At 36.7% G+C, this 17,505-nt stretch overlaps 1 protein-coding gene and 1 pseudogene across 1 annotated transcript; both read right to left on the bottom strand.

Moving 5' to 3' along the window:
- Positions 1-6,944: 6,944 nt before the first annotated feature.
- LOC145767334 (uncharacterized) lies at positions 6,945-9,387 on the bottom strand (annotated as a pseudogene).
- Positions 9,388-11,342: 1,955 nt separating this feature from the next.
- Positions 11,343-16,802, bottom strand: LOC145766520 (DGAT1/2-independent enzyme synthesizing storage lipids-like). Its single transcript, XM_082578246.1, has 7 exons — positions 16,694-16,802; positions 15,358-15,567; positions 14,635-14,802; positions 14,037-14,227; positions 13,601-13,664; positions 12,898-13,037; positions 11,343-11,606 (listed from the first exon to the last, which is right to left on the bottom strand). Exons 1-7 carry the CDS (start codon positions 16,800-16,802, stop codon positions 11,343-11,345), a joined length of 1,146 nt encoding a protein of 381 aa, XP_082434372.1.
- Positions 16,803-17,505: the final 703 nt, after the last annotated feature.

Here is a 17,505-nt window from a genome sequence, read left to right as displayed (position 1 = left end):
ATTCCTTTCAATTTTTGAAATTTACTCCAATAACTGTGGAATTAAAACAGTCAAAGTATTTTAATGACCTCACAATTGCTTCTAAACAATATCTTTCAATGATATTTCAACATAAAAGTAGGTTTGATGGTGAGTTGTTGTTAAAAATCGCATTTCCGCCTTTTTCCATCTTGCAACATTTCATTCTTTCATGATGAAGTTATCGCTATGTTAAACAATATGGACGCCAAGATCGTATTTCCACGTTTTCTACATCGGCATTAAATCACTACTTCAGCGGACAATACGCCATTTCACGCCCGGCTTATTTCCGCGTTTCCGCCTTTTAGTGTTGTCCCAATTTAAGCTTCTTTTAACTAATCTGTAGAAGCAATTTCAAAATCGCTTACTCTGTTGGTTTTTTTTGTAGTTTTTGTGTAGCTAAGTGTTTTGTGTTCTCTAATTTTAGCCGCAATTTTTGTCCGTTTGTGTGTAACAGCTACCTTTAATAAGTTACCTAATAGCTGTTTATCTGTCTATAAATTTCATACAAATATTACCCTGAAAGTGTTTCCAGAAAGCGCTATAATCCATTATTTGAGTGTAATTTTGCAAAAATTTTATTTCATCAAATATTTGGCCCCCCAAAAAAATTTTTCTGGCTATGCCACTGACCTGAAGTCACTGACCTCAACAAAAAAATTGTGAGATACGGTACCCTACTTAAAATCAAAAGCCTAAATGATTAATAATAAACTTTAGCGTTTTAACTAATGAGGTTTGTGATTCACCAATAAAAATAATATCGAAAAGCGCAACTAGCCCGTTTGATTAGCCTGAACGAAATATTTGGAATAAGTCTCAGCAGGCCTTTAACTGGAACCAAACTTTCTGTAATCTGTACCGTAGTCAAGGACCCAAATCTAAACTTTTCTCAAACATCCGTATTTTGTGTTTCCAATACTGTTTTTGGCCCTTGGTGGCGCTGTTGATCTTTCAAAGAAAGAATTGTTTGCTATTATCAGAGCCACTAGTGGCTCTGCTATTATTATTATTTCTTTGCATCAGACACAAAGTCCATAGAATTCAAATTTTTAACAATCATCACGCAAAATATCAAACTAACTCAACACCATACAGACTACATCTAACAATATAGGCTACAAAATACTGTTATTGTGAACAGGGCCGGATTAAGGGTTTATGGGGCCCTGGGCTGAGCTGAAAGTGGGGCCCCTTTATCAAGTAACATTTTTCGGTAAAAATGAATGGTGGAGTGGGGTTACGACACGGGCCCAGTTGCATGTATTCTGTGGCACCGAGCCCCAAACAGCGGACCAGTGGCGTAGCCAGAAAAAATAATTTTGGGGGGGGCCAAATATTTGATGAATTGAAGAGAACAACACAGTGTTTGATTTAAAGCCATTGCCACTTGATGTGCAGTGGCGTATCCTAGTGGGTTGAAGCAATAAAAGTGGTAGGGGGGTTAGAGCGTGCCGAAGGCACGCGTATTCTAGGGGGGTCCGGGGGCATGCTCCCCCGGAAAATTTTTAAAAAATTACACTCAAATAATGGATTATAGCGCTTTCTGAAAACACTTTTAGGGTAATATTTGCATGAAATTTATTAGCAAATAAACAGCTATTATAACTTATTAAAGATAGCTCTTACACACGAACGGGCAAAAACTGCGGCTAAAATTAGAGAACACTAAAAACTCAGCTACACAAAAACTCAATAACTACACAAAAACCCAACAGAGTAAGAATTCTGAAATTGCTTCCACAAATTAGTTCAAAGAAACGTAAATCGCGTAAATTTTGCGCGATTTACGATTTGCAAAATTTATTGGTGTCTTTCTGTGTGTCTAAAACAAGTCCTTGGGGGTGTTAATAGCCAGATGTCTTGGAAAACGATATAAATTTCTACAAACTTTATTATATTTTCAACAAAAGGTTCAATTTTGGAATCCAAACTTTGAAAATTTGGGGGGGCATGGCCCCTTTCGCCCCCCCCCCCTGGCTACGCCTATGCAGCGGATCACCTTCTTGTTTGCCCTCGGCTTGCCACCCGGTGCAGTAGGTGGGACCCGTTAGTGTAAACTCCGTTGCGGAAGAATGTGTCAATTTGTGGTGTATCAACGAACTTTATAGAAGACTCGATAGAAGAAGAACTGCATCATATCTAACTGACCATCTTGTATTAGATAATGTCTTCATAACAGGCAAATCATCTAGGAATTTTCGATGGACTTGCCAACGTTGAGTAGACGAGACGAGCCATGAATAAAGGCTTTGCAACAATTCAAAAAGCCCAGCGGTAGAACGGCATGTTTCTAAAGGACATTTAGGCTACCGATTAAATTAAGTGAATGTGCTGTGCAAGGGACATAATGAGCTACACTACATTTCTCGCGCAGAAGAGCTTGAAGACTGTTATACTTGCCACTCATATTGGCAGCATTATCATAACTTTGACCCGTAATCCGTACCATTTTCGGATATGAAAGTATCAAATAAATATGTTTTTTGTAAAAAAAAACGAAGAAAAATTGAATAACTGGGGTTGGGCAGGGGTGCTGCAGCACCGCAGCACAAATGGGTGAGCCGCCCTTGCTTGTTTGAGATACGAATTAAAGCAGTAATCTCCAGCTGTGCAACTAAAAAAATTAGTAGATTTTTTTCTTTGAGGTGGGGGCCCCCAAAAGTGGGGGCCCTGGGCTTCAGCCCAGTCCGCCCCCCCCCCCTTAATCCGGCACTGGTTGTGAATATAAAATGTAGAGTTGAAATAGTATCCAGAAGACCATTGCGCCAAAGTGGATTAATAGATCTTTTGCAGCGTTCTACAAATGCACAGTGTTGTAGGCGTCATTGAAATAATTTGACGGCGTTAGCGTCAGCGCGAATTGCCTAAAAACTTTACGGCGTAAAGGACTGCGTAAGCTTTTAAAGAAATTGACGGCGTCAGCGTCAGCGCTAATTTCTAGCGCTATTTTTTGCCAGCGTCTCATAAAACGGAAATATTTCAACCAAGTTCAGGCTAACAATAGCTATAAATAAAGAGCAGGTATTATGTTTTGAGACTGCATTGCAATTAGCTGCTCAGCCTATTAGTTATTTCCTTGCAGAAAAACAAGCATTTCAAAACGTTTGTCAGACAATCTGCTGCGTTTGGGACGCATATTCAGGGGCGCCGGAGCGATTTTTGACTGGAGGAGCAGGATTATAAAAAAAGGGCAATTTTGTTGCTGAAAGGCCATTTTTTTTGTAAGTTTTAAGATAAGATATAGGCCTAGCGATAATGCTCATCTATCAGCTCATTATCAAGTAATGATGCAAGTGTCCGCTATACAAAGAACAATGGCACGGAAGGGCATCATGCTATTTTATAATGATGTAGGCTAATATAACTTACTGTGATGGAGAATTTTGTGTCGTGAATATTATTTTGAGGCAAAAATAGAACATTATAATTAGGCTAAAAGCGAATAGCATAAATTGTTATATTGCAAAGTGTGCAGTAGCTTACATGACTTTAAAAGGGCACCATTGCCCCTCTTCATCCACAGAAATTTGAGGGCAAGGGGGCATCCGCTCCCCCTTCTCCCCCCCGCTTCCGGCGCATATTTTCCTTTTCAAGTGAAAACATGCGTTCCACACCAGCGCTGGTTGGTATTGATGTGTTGTATTTCAATTTTCAAAACAAGTTGAAAATGTTTAGTCGGAAAGGTATCACTGTTCCAAGCGTGTTGTGATAGTTTAGCATGTATAAATCTTTTAACGAGGTCCACTGCACCAGCATCGTTCTTTTCAGGGGCATAGAGCTCTTGAAATAAAGTATATTCAACGTCCGCGATGCCATTCATGGATTTTTCGCTTTCTGTCTCTGATCCCTCGTTCTCAATACATTGGTGATCACCATTTGGCGAACTTCTTCCGCAAGTAGCCTATTCCAGGGAGCCATTCCAACCAACGCAAAAGCCGGTAATTCGGATGAGTCGCGCTGGCCAGAATACATTGTGAAACTCTTATTGTGAAACGAGATTTTCCATGAAAACAAAGAATAACGCTTAGCGCTTGACGCTTAAAATCGGCAAAATAGTTGACGGCGCTATCACTTCCGTCAACTAAAAAATAAACTGACGGCGCTAGCCTCAGCGTCAACAAAAAGTTGACGCCGTCAACGTACAACACTGCAAATGCATAACATTTTTTTCTAATTAGAGCATCAAGAGTTAAAACGTCGTTTTGTACCTGATACACTCTAGCCCTATCGTATCTCGACAAATTGTAAATAATTCTGTACGAATCGTTGTAAGCAACTCGTAAGTGATTTAAAATACAAGTTTTATAATTACACCATAGCTGAGAACCATACATTGGCATACAATATGATTGGTAGGCTACATTACATTTTTAACTTCGGTAGAGCAATTTCCAAACTTGGACCTAAGCTGATTGGCAGCAACATAAAGAGATCGCACTTGCCTTTTAATGTCAGCATATCACTGATGGTATCATCAATCAGTATTCCTAAATATTTCACTTGTCTAACAAATTTAATTTATGTATTGTACAATGTAGGCTACAGCTGCATGTGCATGGAGAAGTCAAAATTTTAAGTTTGCGACATTGATAATCCAATCCAACTGTTTTGTTACAGTTGAAAATAATATCATGTCTAGAAGCATATAGGATTCACAGACATCAATGAGTTTTTGCGTAGCTCAGCTTACCTTTAGCACTTGGACTAAATACACTAAACATTAGCCTAAAGTGATTCAAGTGAGACAAACCAGTATATTACATCCGACATCTAGGGAATTCAATTCAGTCGATAAGTCATCTATATACAAAGAAAACAGTTAAGGACGTAAAACCCCTCCCTGCCTTACTCCATTGGTGACATGGAATGGGTCGGAAATTTGGTTCCCCCACTTTATTCTCATTATTTGTTCTTTATACCAATGCTTCAATAATCGTACAAAACACATAGGACATTTCGAGAAAGTAACTTGTTAAATAAGATTTTGTGATTAACTCTGTCAAATGCTTTGGATGCATCCAGAAGTACACTAAACACAGAACTATTGCTGTGTATATATTGAGATAGGCTACTGTTTGTTTATAAAGATAAACACATAGATCTGTGCCATGTTTTGGCTTAAATCCAAACTGATTATCAGATGTATTTAAAAATGGTGAAGTATGCCGAAGGATATAATCCAGTATTCAAAAAGTTTGGATACAACAGTTGCCACTGCAATGGGTCTGTAATTTCCAGCATCGTGAATATTGCCTTTGTTGATAGATGCTGATCTATTGTAATCACAGGTTACCATGAGTAGCATGCAGTCATCTGATCCTTGATCCATACACAATAAAAACAGATAAAACTAACATTCCAGAAAGTTATTGCCATAAGTATTGCAACTTTTTAGTGTGTGATCAAACTTTGTCTCAATTGAAAAACTTTGTCGTAGTTGAGCTTAAAAGCAGTTCAGTTTGTTTTTATTTCTGACCATCACAAAGAAAAAAAATATATATAGCCTATTAACGTAGCAGAGGTCTGGAGAAGGGTAGAAAAGAATTTTATGTTTTCTGACAACAAAACAATCCTTTGGTGAAACCAGGATGTTGCACTTGTTGATCGATTGATTGGTGAACGAATGTCCTCAAAAATTTGGCTGATAATAATATCCAAATATACGGTATATTTCTTATTGTCTCTCAGCCTGATGACGACTTTTTCTTTAGGTAAAATTGTTCAGTTGGCTATACAGTATTTTGATTAGATCTTCTCTTTCTCGCCTGATTTGCGTGACTGAACATATCCAAAAGTTTATTTCTTTCTGACGATATAACATGCTACAAAATTAGCAATTTGGTCAGATGTAATCATGTAAAACAGTTTTGAACTCTTTTCATTTCGTTGACATCACCTTTCGAAACACGGTTATATGTTTCTACACAATAAATTTACTTTGATTGAATGACAAATTATTTTTTGACCAATTTGCAGAGTGCACGCATTGGAGGAGATAAGATTAAATCAAATCTATATAGAACAGTGGTTCTCAACATTTGTTTTTCGACGCGTCTCCCTTTAGCAATGATCACATGCTTTGTGCCCCATGTAACTAACACCCAAACAATTTTGTTCATTTACTTACCACGGTACGGTAGGCTACATAGCCTACGCTTATTTAAAACTGCTTGCAAGCAACTCGATTTTTAATGCGAGATATAACTAAAAAAAAGTTTTTACGCCGTAGCTTTAAGTCTTCCAACTCCCAGCTCTTGCTGGCAACTTTACGCTCAGTACAAAATATAGCTTTACAAAGATGTGTGGATGCGAGCACTGTCAGCACGCTAGGTTATTTGAATAACTTGAGTGGCGACGACTGAGTAGATGAGTTGTCAGGCTACCGTAGATGAGTTGTCAGTAGTGTAGACAACTCATACACAATAAGTAGATGAGTTGTCAGGCTACCGTAGATGAGTTGTCAGTAGTGTAGACAACTCATAGTGTAGTGTAGACAACTCATACACAATAAGTAGATGAGTTGTCAGGCTACCGTAGTTGACTCGTCCGGTCAAATTCAAAGTTACAATCAGCGAATGCAGCATCCAAGTTATTGAAGCTCACTAGATTTTTTTTGTTCAACTTTGACTCTTCCAAATATATAGTTTGAGTACCTATGATAGTTTAAATTAGCATGTTGTTTTTAGCATGTTTTTTTGGACTACGACCAACATTCGTATCAATCGTATGGAAAAACCAAGCTTCACGAATTTGCATTTTCTCATAAATTTAGAGTGATGCAGCGAGCAAAGATAACGAGAACTATATATTTGTGGAAAGAAAATATTGTATTGCATTTTCCACATTTTTTGGTTGGACCAAAACTGCCACATGACCAAACTCCCTCCTGAATGAAAATAAACAATACACATTTGCAGAAATCATTACATTTTATGGGAAAACCAAAGTAAACGACATGATTGATTGCACACAATAAAGATTCTAAGAAGGTAAAAATTTAACAAGTAGTATATCAATCCGTAGCATATCAGTTACATATAAAATACGTCGAACAATAACTGGGTAGTTATCAATGCTACTACTGCAAGCTCCCTGTTTTCTGGTTACAGATAAGCAAATAAATCGAAGTACAGTAGCCTACGTAAATCAAAATTATCTTCTTGTGACTGAAAGCTTCCAGAAAAGATTGTACAAAGTGACATTGAAAATAACATAAAGTGAAAAAAAAACTTCGGCAAATATATCCAAAATGCTTTGTTGAAGATTACAACGTCGAAGAGATACTTGAAAATTAACCACATGGTGCAGAGGTCGTGTTAGCATTAACTACCCAGGCAGCAAAATCCATCATTTTTATATTGGTTTAACGTCTGCAGATGTTGAATAAATGAAAAATGACAGATTTTAATGCCTGGGAAGATTTTTCTCAATCCTGTAGCCTGCAATGGACTATGCGCAGTATAATTAGGCGATGTAAACACACGCGATGAAAAGCTCAAAAACCAACTGGCCAAACAACAAGCAACGTGAGAGGCAGTTGTCTTGGGACACAACACACAGAGAAACGGAGAAGCAAAATTTATCATAACCTCTTCGATAAATTTTCAGTCAGTTATGAATCGATATTATGGAATCGAACTCAGATCTACCAGCACTTGAGCAGAAGGCAAAACCCTTCGGCCACTGAGCTGATGTATATAATTCACGGGTACACGACATCCTATAGCGAATTCCTTACTAATCCTATTGACGTTTCCTTATCACAGCTTGCCCGCGGCTTGTTTGACTCGAGCCTTGGACATCTGCTGATCTATTTTAGGAAACAGTAATAGAGTAATCTTCTAACTCCAATACCAGTTGATTGCTGATGTTTTTAATATTGTACTATTGATGAAAAATAGTTAATATTAATCCAAGATATAAGCCGCCTCCAAATCTAAACCGCAAAACAATGAAAAACAAAAAAGTTTATAAGGCAAGGTTTACTGTCGAGTAAGTATGGTGTGTCATTAAACGTACACTGGCATTTTAAGCATACAACTGCTTAGGCTATTGTCGTGTAAACTGCTTAGGTTATCATTATACAGTAATAAGCTATTTTGGTAAAAAAAAAAATTTGCCGAAAAAGTTGCAACCAACCGCAAGTCTATATCAGACATTGTAAAACTTTTTTACTGGCGAATCACTAAACTTTTTATTCCTTATCATTTGTGCGTTTTAGATTCGGAGGCGGCTTATATTCTTGACCAATATTAAACAATAAACACTATTAATACTACAAAAAGTGCTCAATGCCAAACAAAAAAGCCAAGCAGAACAAATTACATTAAATATAGTTATTACTTTCTAAAACCTCTACAGCCTGTATCACCCTAAAAGGATTCACTGTAATCTCATCGAGGTAATTTCATCGCAGTAATTTCATCACATGGTAATTACATTGCATACATTGTCATTGCATTGTAATTACATCGCAAGACACCACATCGTCAGTAATTTAATCGTCTTCGTCAACGTCCACCCATTTTTTTTAAAGTGAAAAGGTGAATGATAAAGTAAATGAAACCCATTAAAATTCAAAGTTGTTGTAATAAGCAAATTAAAATGAAGTAACCATATTAAAAATATCTGAGACAGTTGCTTTTTAATCAAAACGACAAGTTATGTGCAATTCCTCTTAAGAAATCCAGAATTTTGCGATTTTCAAAATCGTTGACTATTCTTTGAATTCTCAATGCAGTATCCTTATATTTCTTTTTCTTACGGGGAATTTCCGCACCTGCTGTATATTGTTCCATTATTGCTTCATTTCTTGCTTGTTCGCCTTCAAGATTTGTAAAAATTTCCAGATGGTAGGATGAGATGCCCCGATTAATTCGTTGAATGAGCGATGCCACCCTTCACAGGCATTGTTTGTCTTAGAACCACATAGTTTGGCTTTGGCTGCATTAAAACAATTCCATAGAACATGATCAAAGCGAGGGGGCGACGTACTAAGCGACGGTTTGGCCGTCCAATCCACGTATCCTCAACATAATCTAAGACAGGCTGGGCTTTTTCGAGAAAATCATTGTTGTCTATTAGAAATTCAAAAGAGCTAACCACATCTGAGACAGGAACAAATGCAATGGCTGCAATCATACGCATTTTTAATGCGAAATCAGCATCACTTTCATGCACTTGTTGCAGACCATTTGACTGAAGGGATCGAAATATACATTGTGAGAAATGAAAAAAACAACCTTGTTGATCTGAGTTCGGAAAAACTGCTCTAAAAGCATTAATTGCTGCACGTTCAAAATCAGTCATAATTGTTCTTGGTGCTAAGGTAGGCTCTAAAACTTTAATTCTGACAAACGTTTATTGTAACTTTCTTCGGTTTTGTTGGCCATTAAAACGTAAACAAGCGGCAAAACGTCACCATTCATGATACCATTTATTGTGTATAATTGACTAAATAAAAGGGGGTACTGTTTTGAAAGTCCCATCTGCGTACCAGTTATGTGCACTGGATAAGACCTGCAAATTTTTCCGAGTAGAAAATAAAATAATCCTGTCTGATCCATCATCACTGTCGAACAGAAGACACGGTTGATTTGAATGGCTTATCCTATATGTAGAAGAAATGCTTAACTGGAGTAAGCATACTGGAGTTGCGGGAACTTGGGCTGCTACATTTCTAGCATTTCGTATATTCCTTTTTAAGCACTGAGGTGTTGGTAGCTTTCCTGCAACTGCTTGGGATACTCCGACGTACGCATTTGTTGCAATGCAATGTGTTCCTTCTTGAGTTGTGATTGCTTTTTCTTTAGTTGAGTTAATCACTTTAGAAGCTTCAACACGAGCAATATCGCCTGCATGATTGTGTTCTCCAACACGTTGCGTAACAGAATCTTCATCCGTATGAACTCTTGCATGGCACTTTCTTACATAAAACTGGTGACATTTCCAAAAAGTTTTTACTCCACTTGTTCGCTCTTTCACAAATAGATGACTATCATCAATAAGCTTTTTCTTATGCTTACGACGTACTGCAGAGGCATCTTGAAGGATCTACTAGTCTACTTAGCAAAATTCCAAACACAATTCATCTTCCAACCTTCACGCAATTCTGACTTCAACGAATGACACAAAATGGGGCCTGTGAGATAGCAATCAAAGTTCGTTAGGGCAAGAACGCAGCTTGTAGGTGGTAGCCGCAGAACGCAGCTGGGCAAGAACGCAGCTTGTAGGTGGTAGCCGCAGAACGCAGCTGGGCAAGAACGCAGCTTGTAGGTGGTAGCCGCAGAACGCAGCTGGGCAAGAACGCAGCTCTCATACTGCGATGTAATTACCTGACGATGTGATACACTGCGATGTAATTACCATGCGATGAAATTACCACGATGAAATTACTGCGATGAAATTACCGGACACCCCTTAAAAGGGGGATCATCAGAAGGTCCTTATTCAAATAGAATTCTATTAAGAGTAAAAACCTTCTATTGATCAAGCGTGTTTCACCTGTTAGACCCTGTTTCACGTGTTTCACCCTTTTAGGGTGAAACAGGCTTGATCATTATTATATATTTTTCATCCATAATACAATATTAAAAACATCAGCAAAGTTTTAAGATTATTCTGTGGCTGTTTTCTAAAATAGATCAAAAGATGTCAAAGGTTCGAGTCAAACAAGCAAATGAGATGTTATGTTAAGGAAGCGTCAAGTCGTCTAGTGGTGAGATGTCCTTGCGACAGGTCGGCCGTGGCCAATTGACAGGACGGCCGTGACAGGATGACCTGTTCCTATAACTTACACATAAGATGTTGTATTCTGCATATCAGCATTGAATTGAACTTCCTCTGGCGTAACACAAAAACAGTAAACGAAATTAACTAACGCCTGACGAACTCGAGTGTACAAAAACATGTAATATAAACGTAGCTATTGGGTGGAAACATCTCTTGAACAAGATCGACAAACAGCGTTCTCACAGTGACATTGTGCATATGCGTGGCAACCAAGTGAGTTTAAAACTCATTATCACGTTGAATTAACGTTGTGTGCAAAGAATGACCCAGTTTAGCAAATCAGTCCACTTTCACATTGATTTAACGTCGAAAAACCTTATTCTTAAAGGTCCCAGTGAAACAGAATCTGGTTTCAAGATCATTCTACCTAGAATTGAACAAAAAAGAAAACGTTCAGCTTCTTACTTCATAAATACACAGCTTGCATGAAATAGCCTTCTTTCATTGCTTTGTAGCTATGAATAACTTGTCACATGGCTACTTGGAAATAGCCATGCCTAATTGCCTATGAACGGTAATACAAATATTCATTTATGGTTGAAAAAGTTGTTAGAAGTGGATCTATTTAAATCTTCTGACGAGGCATCAAGTGTTACACTCATTTTTTTCGTCTTTTTAAACGATGGTTTGCTATTTTGTTTTAGCTTTGAAGAAGGAGCTTTTCTAGGCTCTGAGTGAATTTCTTTTCTGGTTGCATTTGATTTGAATGGCAAACGTTGCCATAGGCCACCCAACACTGAGCCAGGTCTGGTCTGATGTTGGTCTATCAGCTCTTTCAAAGCTTTGCGTGTCTGAAAAAGACCAAAAAAGATTGATTTTAAACGACAGAATATAACAGTTTGAATTATTCTATCCCAGGAAGATCGAAGAATTTGCGGAAACCATACGCAGCAGCAGCAGCTTGAACAGTTGTTAGAGATAATGCAAGCAACTGCTGGTACGTACAATAATACATGTACGAGTAAGTATATTTTAATGTCTTTTCAACAAATCATTCATTGCTTGCGTAATCTGCATGTTTTAAAAGAAATCGCATACAAAAACGTTCTGTTATCAACACAACACCGTTACTGAAAACATGACACATATCCGTTCAAATACGATACCACGGTGTGGTGATTAATGGAATAGTAAATACAACCAGCAAATACAAACGTGATCGAAAAATGCCGCCGCGGTGTGCACAAGCCTCATAAGCTTGTCACAATTCGGTAAATGATCTGGAAACAGCAGAATTATTAACAAAATAAGTACCGATATCAAGGAAAGAATTTTGTTGCAACAAAAACTGTCGCTAATGTCAGGTGCGACAAATGTATTGCAGGCATGAGATACAAGTCGGCTTCAGGGTTATTATGTGGGTGACAACAGCACCCGTTGCATTGCGAAACCGCCACAAACTGAAACTTGTTGATTATACGTTGTCACAAATATCAACAAACTGAAATAAAAAAAGGTTTTAAAGAAGCGTTTTGTCATAAAAGCGATATAAACGCTAAAGAAAAAAAGTTTACCAAACACAGACAAAACACAAGTGCTTGCTGGTATCTACGTTTTGTTGAATCATGGTTGAATTCAGTTAGAGTTACAAATACAAGTGAAATTTCAGCAAGTGTTTGTATCTGTTTTCTAATCGATATTGATCAATTAATCTTTTGAAATATATCCTTCAACACGGGTTCTGTAAACGTAAAAGTCAGTTATTTAAGGATCCATTTACGTGGGTTTCAAGTTCCTTTTCATTTTAATTGTTACCATGCATATAATGTGTACCATGACTATATCTAAAGTCAAACCCTCATTGTCAACGTGAGTTTGAAGCTCCTTTTGATTTTAATTGTTACGGTAACCAAGCTGTTGACATGTACCATTGAGGCTGACACTGTTGTTGAAACTTGAAAGATCTATTCACTATTGTCATTTCACTCCAAGGATCTAAACTAAAAAGTATTTTGGCTGTTTACACAAAGTTACTGGAACGTCTGACTCCGTTAAAAAGACGCAAATTGGTCGGACATGTAAATCTAATTCGGCTTGTACTTTATAAGCACATGAATAGAGCAAAAGCAAGTTTTCACTCACTTTGAAGGCAAGTGCTTCCGGTGTCATGAGAGGATCGTGTTTGATCGGTTTTCCAATGAAAGTTCTTAATTTGACAGGAAACCCTCCATACATTGGCGTTACAGGCCATCTGGTTTGTTCATAAAACCAACGAAAGATTTCTGGCAAAACAATGGTCAAATCATTAATGGATGTTAATTTATTGCTTTGAATGGCTTTGTACACGTTAAACGTGAAAATAAGGGCAAATGCGGGTATAATATAATGTTCAGTTGTTCACATATTAAGAGAAGTGCTTAGATAAGAAAAAAGAAACTACTTTTCGTTGAGAGAGTAACGAAAAGTGGAATTAATGGCTCTTAATCGTTGAGAAAATAACCTCAGACTCGTAAAAATTTCATTTTTGAAGCTTTCGTTTAGTAATCTTGTATTATATAAGAGACCTTGAGCCACAATCGAAGACAGACGTTAATATAATAACAAACATTTCATTTCTATTTGTGCCATGGTGACAACATACAGCAGCGAAATACTACACAGTTATCGAGTCAACTGCTTCCATTTTGTTATTCTTTTAAGTCTTGCTGAGGCATGTGTACTCAAGGGGTGTCGAACCCATAACCTTTAGAACGTCAATCAAACGACATAACCAATCGGCCACGCAACTGTATAGTGTCTATGATTAGTTGGAACCATTAATTAACCAATTAATAGTAAAACTTACTTTTTCCTATCCCAACGAATTCAAAAGCCTGTCGACAGTTTTCTGTAAACATTGGCAGAATTGGCTAAAAATACAATGAATATTTTGTAAGATAAATAAGAATAAAATAACGAAGAATAAAAAAAAAAGAATACAAAAAAAAAGAATAAAGAAGAATAATGTAAGATAAAAAAGTTTACAATAGAGATGGAGTAATATAGCTTACTGTATTTTCATGTAATTTAGCAAGCAACAAAGGTAAGTGCAAAAGTGATAATTGCTTTGACAAAAGCAGAAACTTTTTTTTCATACGAAAGAGCACATGTCATGACACTTGCCTGTTGTTCTGCAACTGAATAAAATCAACAACACAACCACAAGCAATTTCTTTACTGGATTTTCTACCAACAATTAAAAAAAGCATACATGTAAAGTTGTAAATGTAATCGTTACTCACAACTTCAGCTTCTACAGCAGCCTTCGCAAAACCGATACGATTTTTCCAAACCAAACTGTAGTTTTCACTGAATAATCCCTCCCGAACACCACCAGGTGCGATAGAAACAACGTCACCTTCCCTAAGCACTTCAACCACTTTACTTCGAGGTCCAGGAAAAGAACCCCAGAAGCGAAATAACTGTCCAAGACCTGTGAGAATCATTCAAATGTTACGTTTTAGTTGGTATGTAAAACATGTTGTGATATACTGTACATTATACAGTACACCTCTTCTTCACATTGAGTTTTTAACAATAATCTATTTAAATGAGTTTGTTTCTTACTGATGCATGGCAGAGGAAATACATTTACTCAATAAAAATAAATTCCTTTTTATTTTCTTGACTACTGTATCTTAATCAAGCAAAGATGTTGAAAAAAAAATTAACTAGCTAATTCTAGCTTTTGTTGATGCAACTGAGAATGCATTTATTTAAATTTCATGTTTACTAATTAAATTTGGCATAGTCTAAAAAAATTTAGCAGAATTTAGAAAAATCTATAAATGATTAAAAAATGTATTTGCAAAGAAGGTCTTAAGATTAACAAAAAGGCACCTGGTATTTTGAATGCAAAATTATCCATGACATTTCGAATAACTCGACCTTTTTTTAAATAAACATGTGAGACAAGGTAATAAGCATCTATTGGAAATGCTCCATGATAATATATGATAAGAGCTGGACCACTATCAGGAATGTTTTCCAAACCAATAACTTCATACCCTGCAAAAATTAAAATTGATTTTAGAATAATAAAGCAAGTCTATTATATTCAGAATAACTTGTGAAGTTGTTCAAACGGATAATAAAGTGGGCATGAAAGACATTTTGTTAATCTTTTTAAAGTTCATAAAAAACACTAAAAACGCATTAATCATTATTATGTGACAATACCTAAAGCAGATACGTTGGATAAAGTTCATGGAACAGAGAATTACACTTCACAAAATGCTTCTGTGCATAAAGCCAAATCTTTTTATTTATCCAGCCACAATTTAGAATTGAGACCAAACCCAAAAATGGTTTTCACTTGGTCAGTTTTGATTTAGGTAAAACGTGCCTTACCTGTAGTTCAAACAAGGGCAAAGTTTATCTGTTTTCACTTCAACTTTTAACACTTAATGACATACAAAAAATGTATTAGGGTAAGGGGCTTGTAGCGTTTAAGCTGTGCACAATTTTTTTTCTGTTTTTTTCCTTGTTTAAAAGAAAAAATATGAAAAATGAAATTGTGGGGGGCTAAGAGGTACAAGCCTCCAGGCTAATAAATCATTTTACCATGCCATATCCACCCATGCGCACTCCAAATAACTGCAATTGTACGGCGATAACCATCCCATACATCTCGTCGTTGAAATGCATCAATAAGAGTACTCCGTTGATGATAAATAAACAGCAGTAGTGCAGTCAAGTAAAGATAAACAACCAACAAAAATGGAAATATAACTAGAACAATCACAAATGGGGATAGAAGGTAAAATCTCCAACCTGTTAAAAAATGAATGTATTAGCAAGCAAGATAGTCTCCCTCTATTAAATGTGTAAATGCTAATAATGCAGCATTGTTCAGCAATTCAGTTTAATTATATTTGTTGCTCAGGGCGAAAGTAGGATCTGTATTTGAAGGAAAAGCTAAAACTAAATGTCACTGTCATGGTAATGTTATCTCCATTCAACACTGTACACAATATTAGAACACATCATCGAAATCAACAAAAAATAACTTACAAATAATATTTGCAAACAAGTCCACCCTGATAGCTCAGTTGGTTAAGCGGCTGACTTTACAAACAAGGAAAATGCAAGATAGTAGATCAGCACTGCTTTGACTCTATAGAGGAGTATGCTTGAGCAATGCATTTCAACGACAGTTCTCCATTCAGCGTCACTGGTTGGATAGAATAAATCACAGACAACAATACTTTAACAATCAGAAACTACATGCTGGGCCTGGCAAACTGAAGACCAGGCCTGTGTCAGTGGTGGAAAGCTTCTAGAAGTATGCAAAACTGCCAAGATTAAACTCTCAAAGAAGTGTTTTTAGTCCAAGGTTTAAGATCCAATCAATCAAGTTTTTTACATCGGTGGCAAAAGTCTGGTAGACTCTGGTTAAATATACATTCCAGCTGCTTCACTTTTTGTCAGAAACATACAAAAAAGTAAAACTGAATTGCAAAGTAGTTATATATTTCTTTATGTTTTGTCAACAAAGAATTGCTTTTTTTTATAACAAGTGGACTATAAGTTCAGTAGTTTTGAACTGATATAATTATATTCTTCATTCATAGATTGCACTCGGCATAAAAATTCTTAATCGCAAGGAAATTCTTAAAGCTGATAATAATAGCAAGCCTAGTAATAAAACGAAATTGCACAATGGGCTAACTGTTGGTTGAACATGAACAATGCTGCAAACTGACTAGGAACAAAAGCTTTTTTACAAGCTTAATCTATGCAAATTTGTTTAAAAAAAACAGAAAATCCAATATGAAGTTAGCTGTTGAATAAATTAAAGAGTTTTTGATTAAAAGCTTGTTCAAGTAAAAGTCTTACGTTTACCAAAAGCAATCTGTTCACAAAGAGCATACTGAAAACCAAATTTTTAAAAACTTACCAGGTGCATAATAATCAAAGAGGTTAACCACCAATGCTAAATAAAAGTTTAAGTAACCCACAATAAGTTTAATTGCAGTTGTTGCCCAATAAACTAAAATATGCAACATATTGAAAAATCTGAAATTTAATATAAAAATTCTATTGCCATCATTACATTTAACTTGTAACATACCGTAGCTGAAATGTTATGAAGACTGGCTATAAATGGAAGAGTCTTATAGAGTGTATAACTAAGGCACCGTAGTTGCTAAAAGTAATGTAAAACTTTGCACCAAATAAACTAACTAGGTACCATAGTAACTTTATTGACCACCTTTCTTTCAAAACAAAACTCTGCCAATCCTGTAGCCTATCATGCATCAAGTGGTTTAAAACCTCTATGGGTAACTGTCAGGAATAACCTTTTGACTGATTGATTGAATCTTTATCCTCGGACTGGGAAAGCTTCTTCCAGAGCTTAATCCTGGCAGTTTCGCATACTTGTAGAGGCTTTGAATCACTGACGCAGGCCCGGTCACCGAGATTGACAGAGCGAAGTTTCCGATTGTTGAAGTGTTGTTGCCTGGGAACTATTCCATCCATTAGATGTCGCTGAATGGAGAGCAGTCCTTAACATGCGTTGCTCAAGCGCACACCCCGAGAGTCGAACCAGCGCCGCTTGATCTTGAAGCTTCTTCGTTCCAGAAGTGACACGCTAACCAATTGAGCTATTGGGGCGGACATTGTAGGGTTTCTCAGTCCGAGGACAAAGATTCAAAACCAACTAATTTTTCACCGAGTAGGATATACGGTACTACATAACTATACCCA

This window comes from Aplidium turbinatum, chromosome 3 (assembly GCF_918807975.1).
Source record: "Aplidium turbinatum chromosome 3, kaAplTurb1.1, whole genome shotgun sequence".
In the NCBI taxonomy this organism is placed as follows: domain Eukaryota; kingdom Metazoa; phylum Chordata; class Ascidiacea; order Aplousobranchia; family Polyclinidae; genus Aplidium; species Aplidium turbinatum.
This window is presented reverse-complemented; position numbering and strand designations above follow the sequence as displayed.

Bases quoted from the DNA above. Each gene is read 5' to 3' on its own strand.
- LOC145766520 (XM_082578246.1), bottom strand. From the start codon at position 16,802: ATGTTGCATATTTTAGTTTATTGGGCAACAACTGCAATTAAACTTATT. The intron at 13,665-14,036 runs GTGAGTAACGAT...TTGTATTTTTAG, and splicing joins CTGCTGTAGAAGCTGAAGTT to CCAATTCTGCCAATGTTTAC. The intron at 11,607-12,897 runs GTGAGTGAAAAC...GGTCTTTTTCAG, and splicing joins CGGAAGCACTTGCCTTCAAA to ACACGCAAAGCTTTGAAAGA.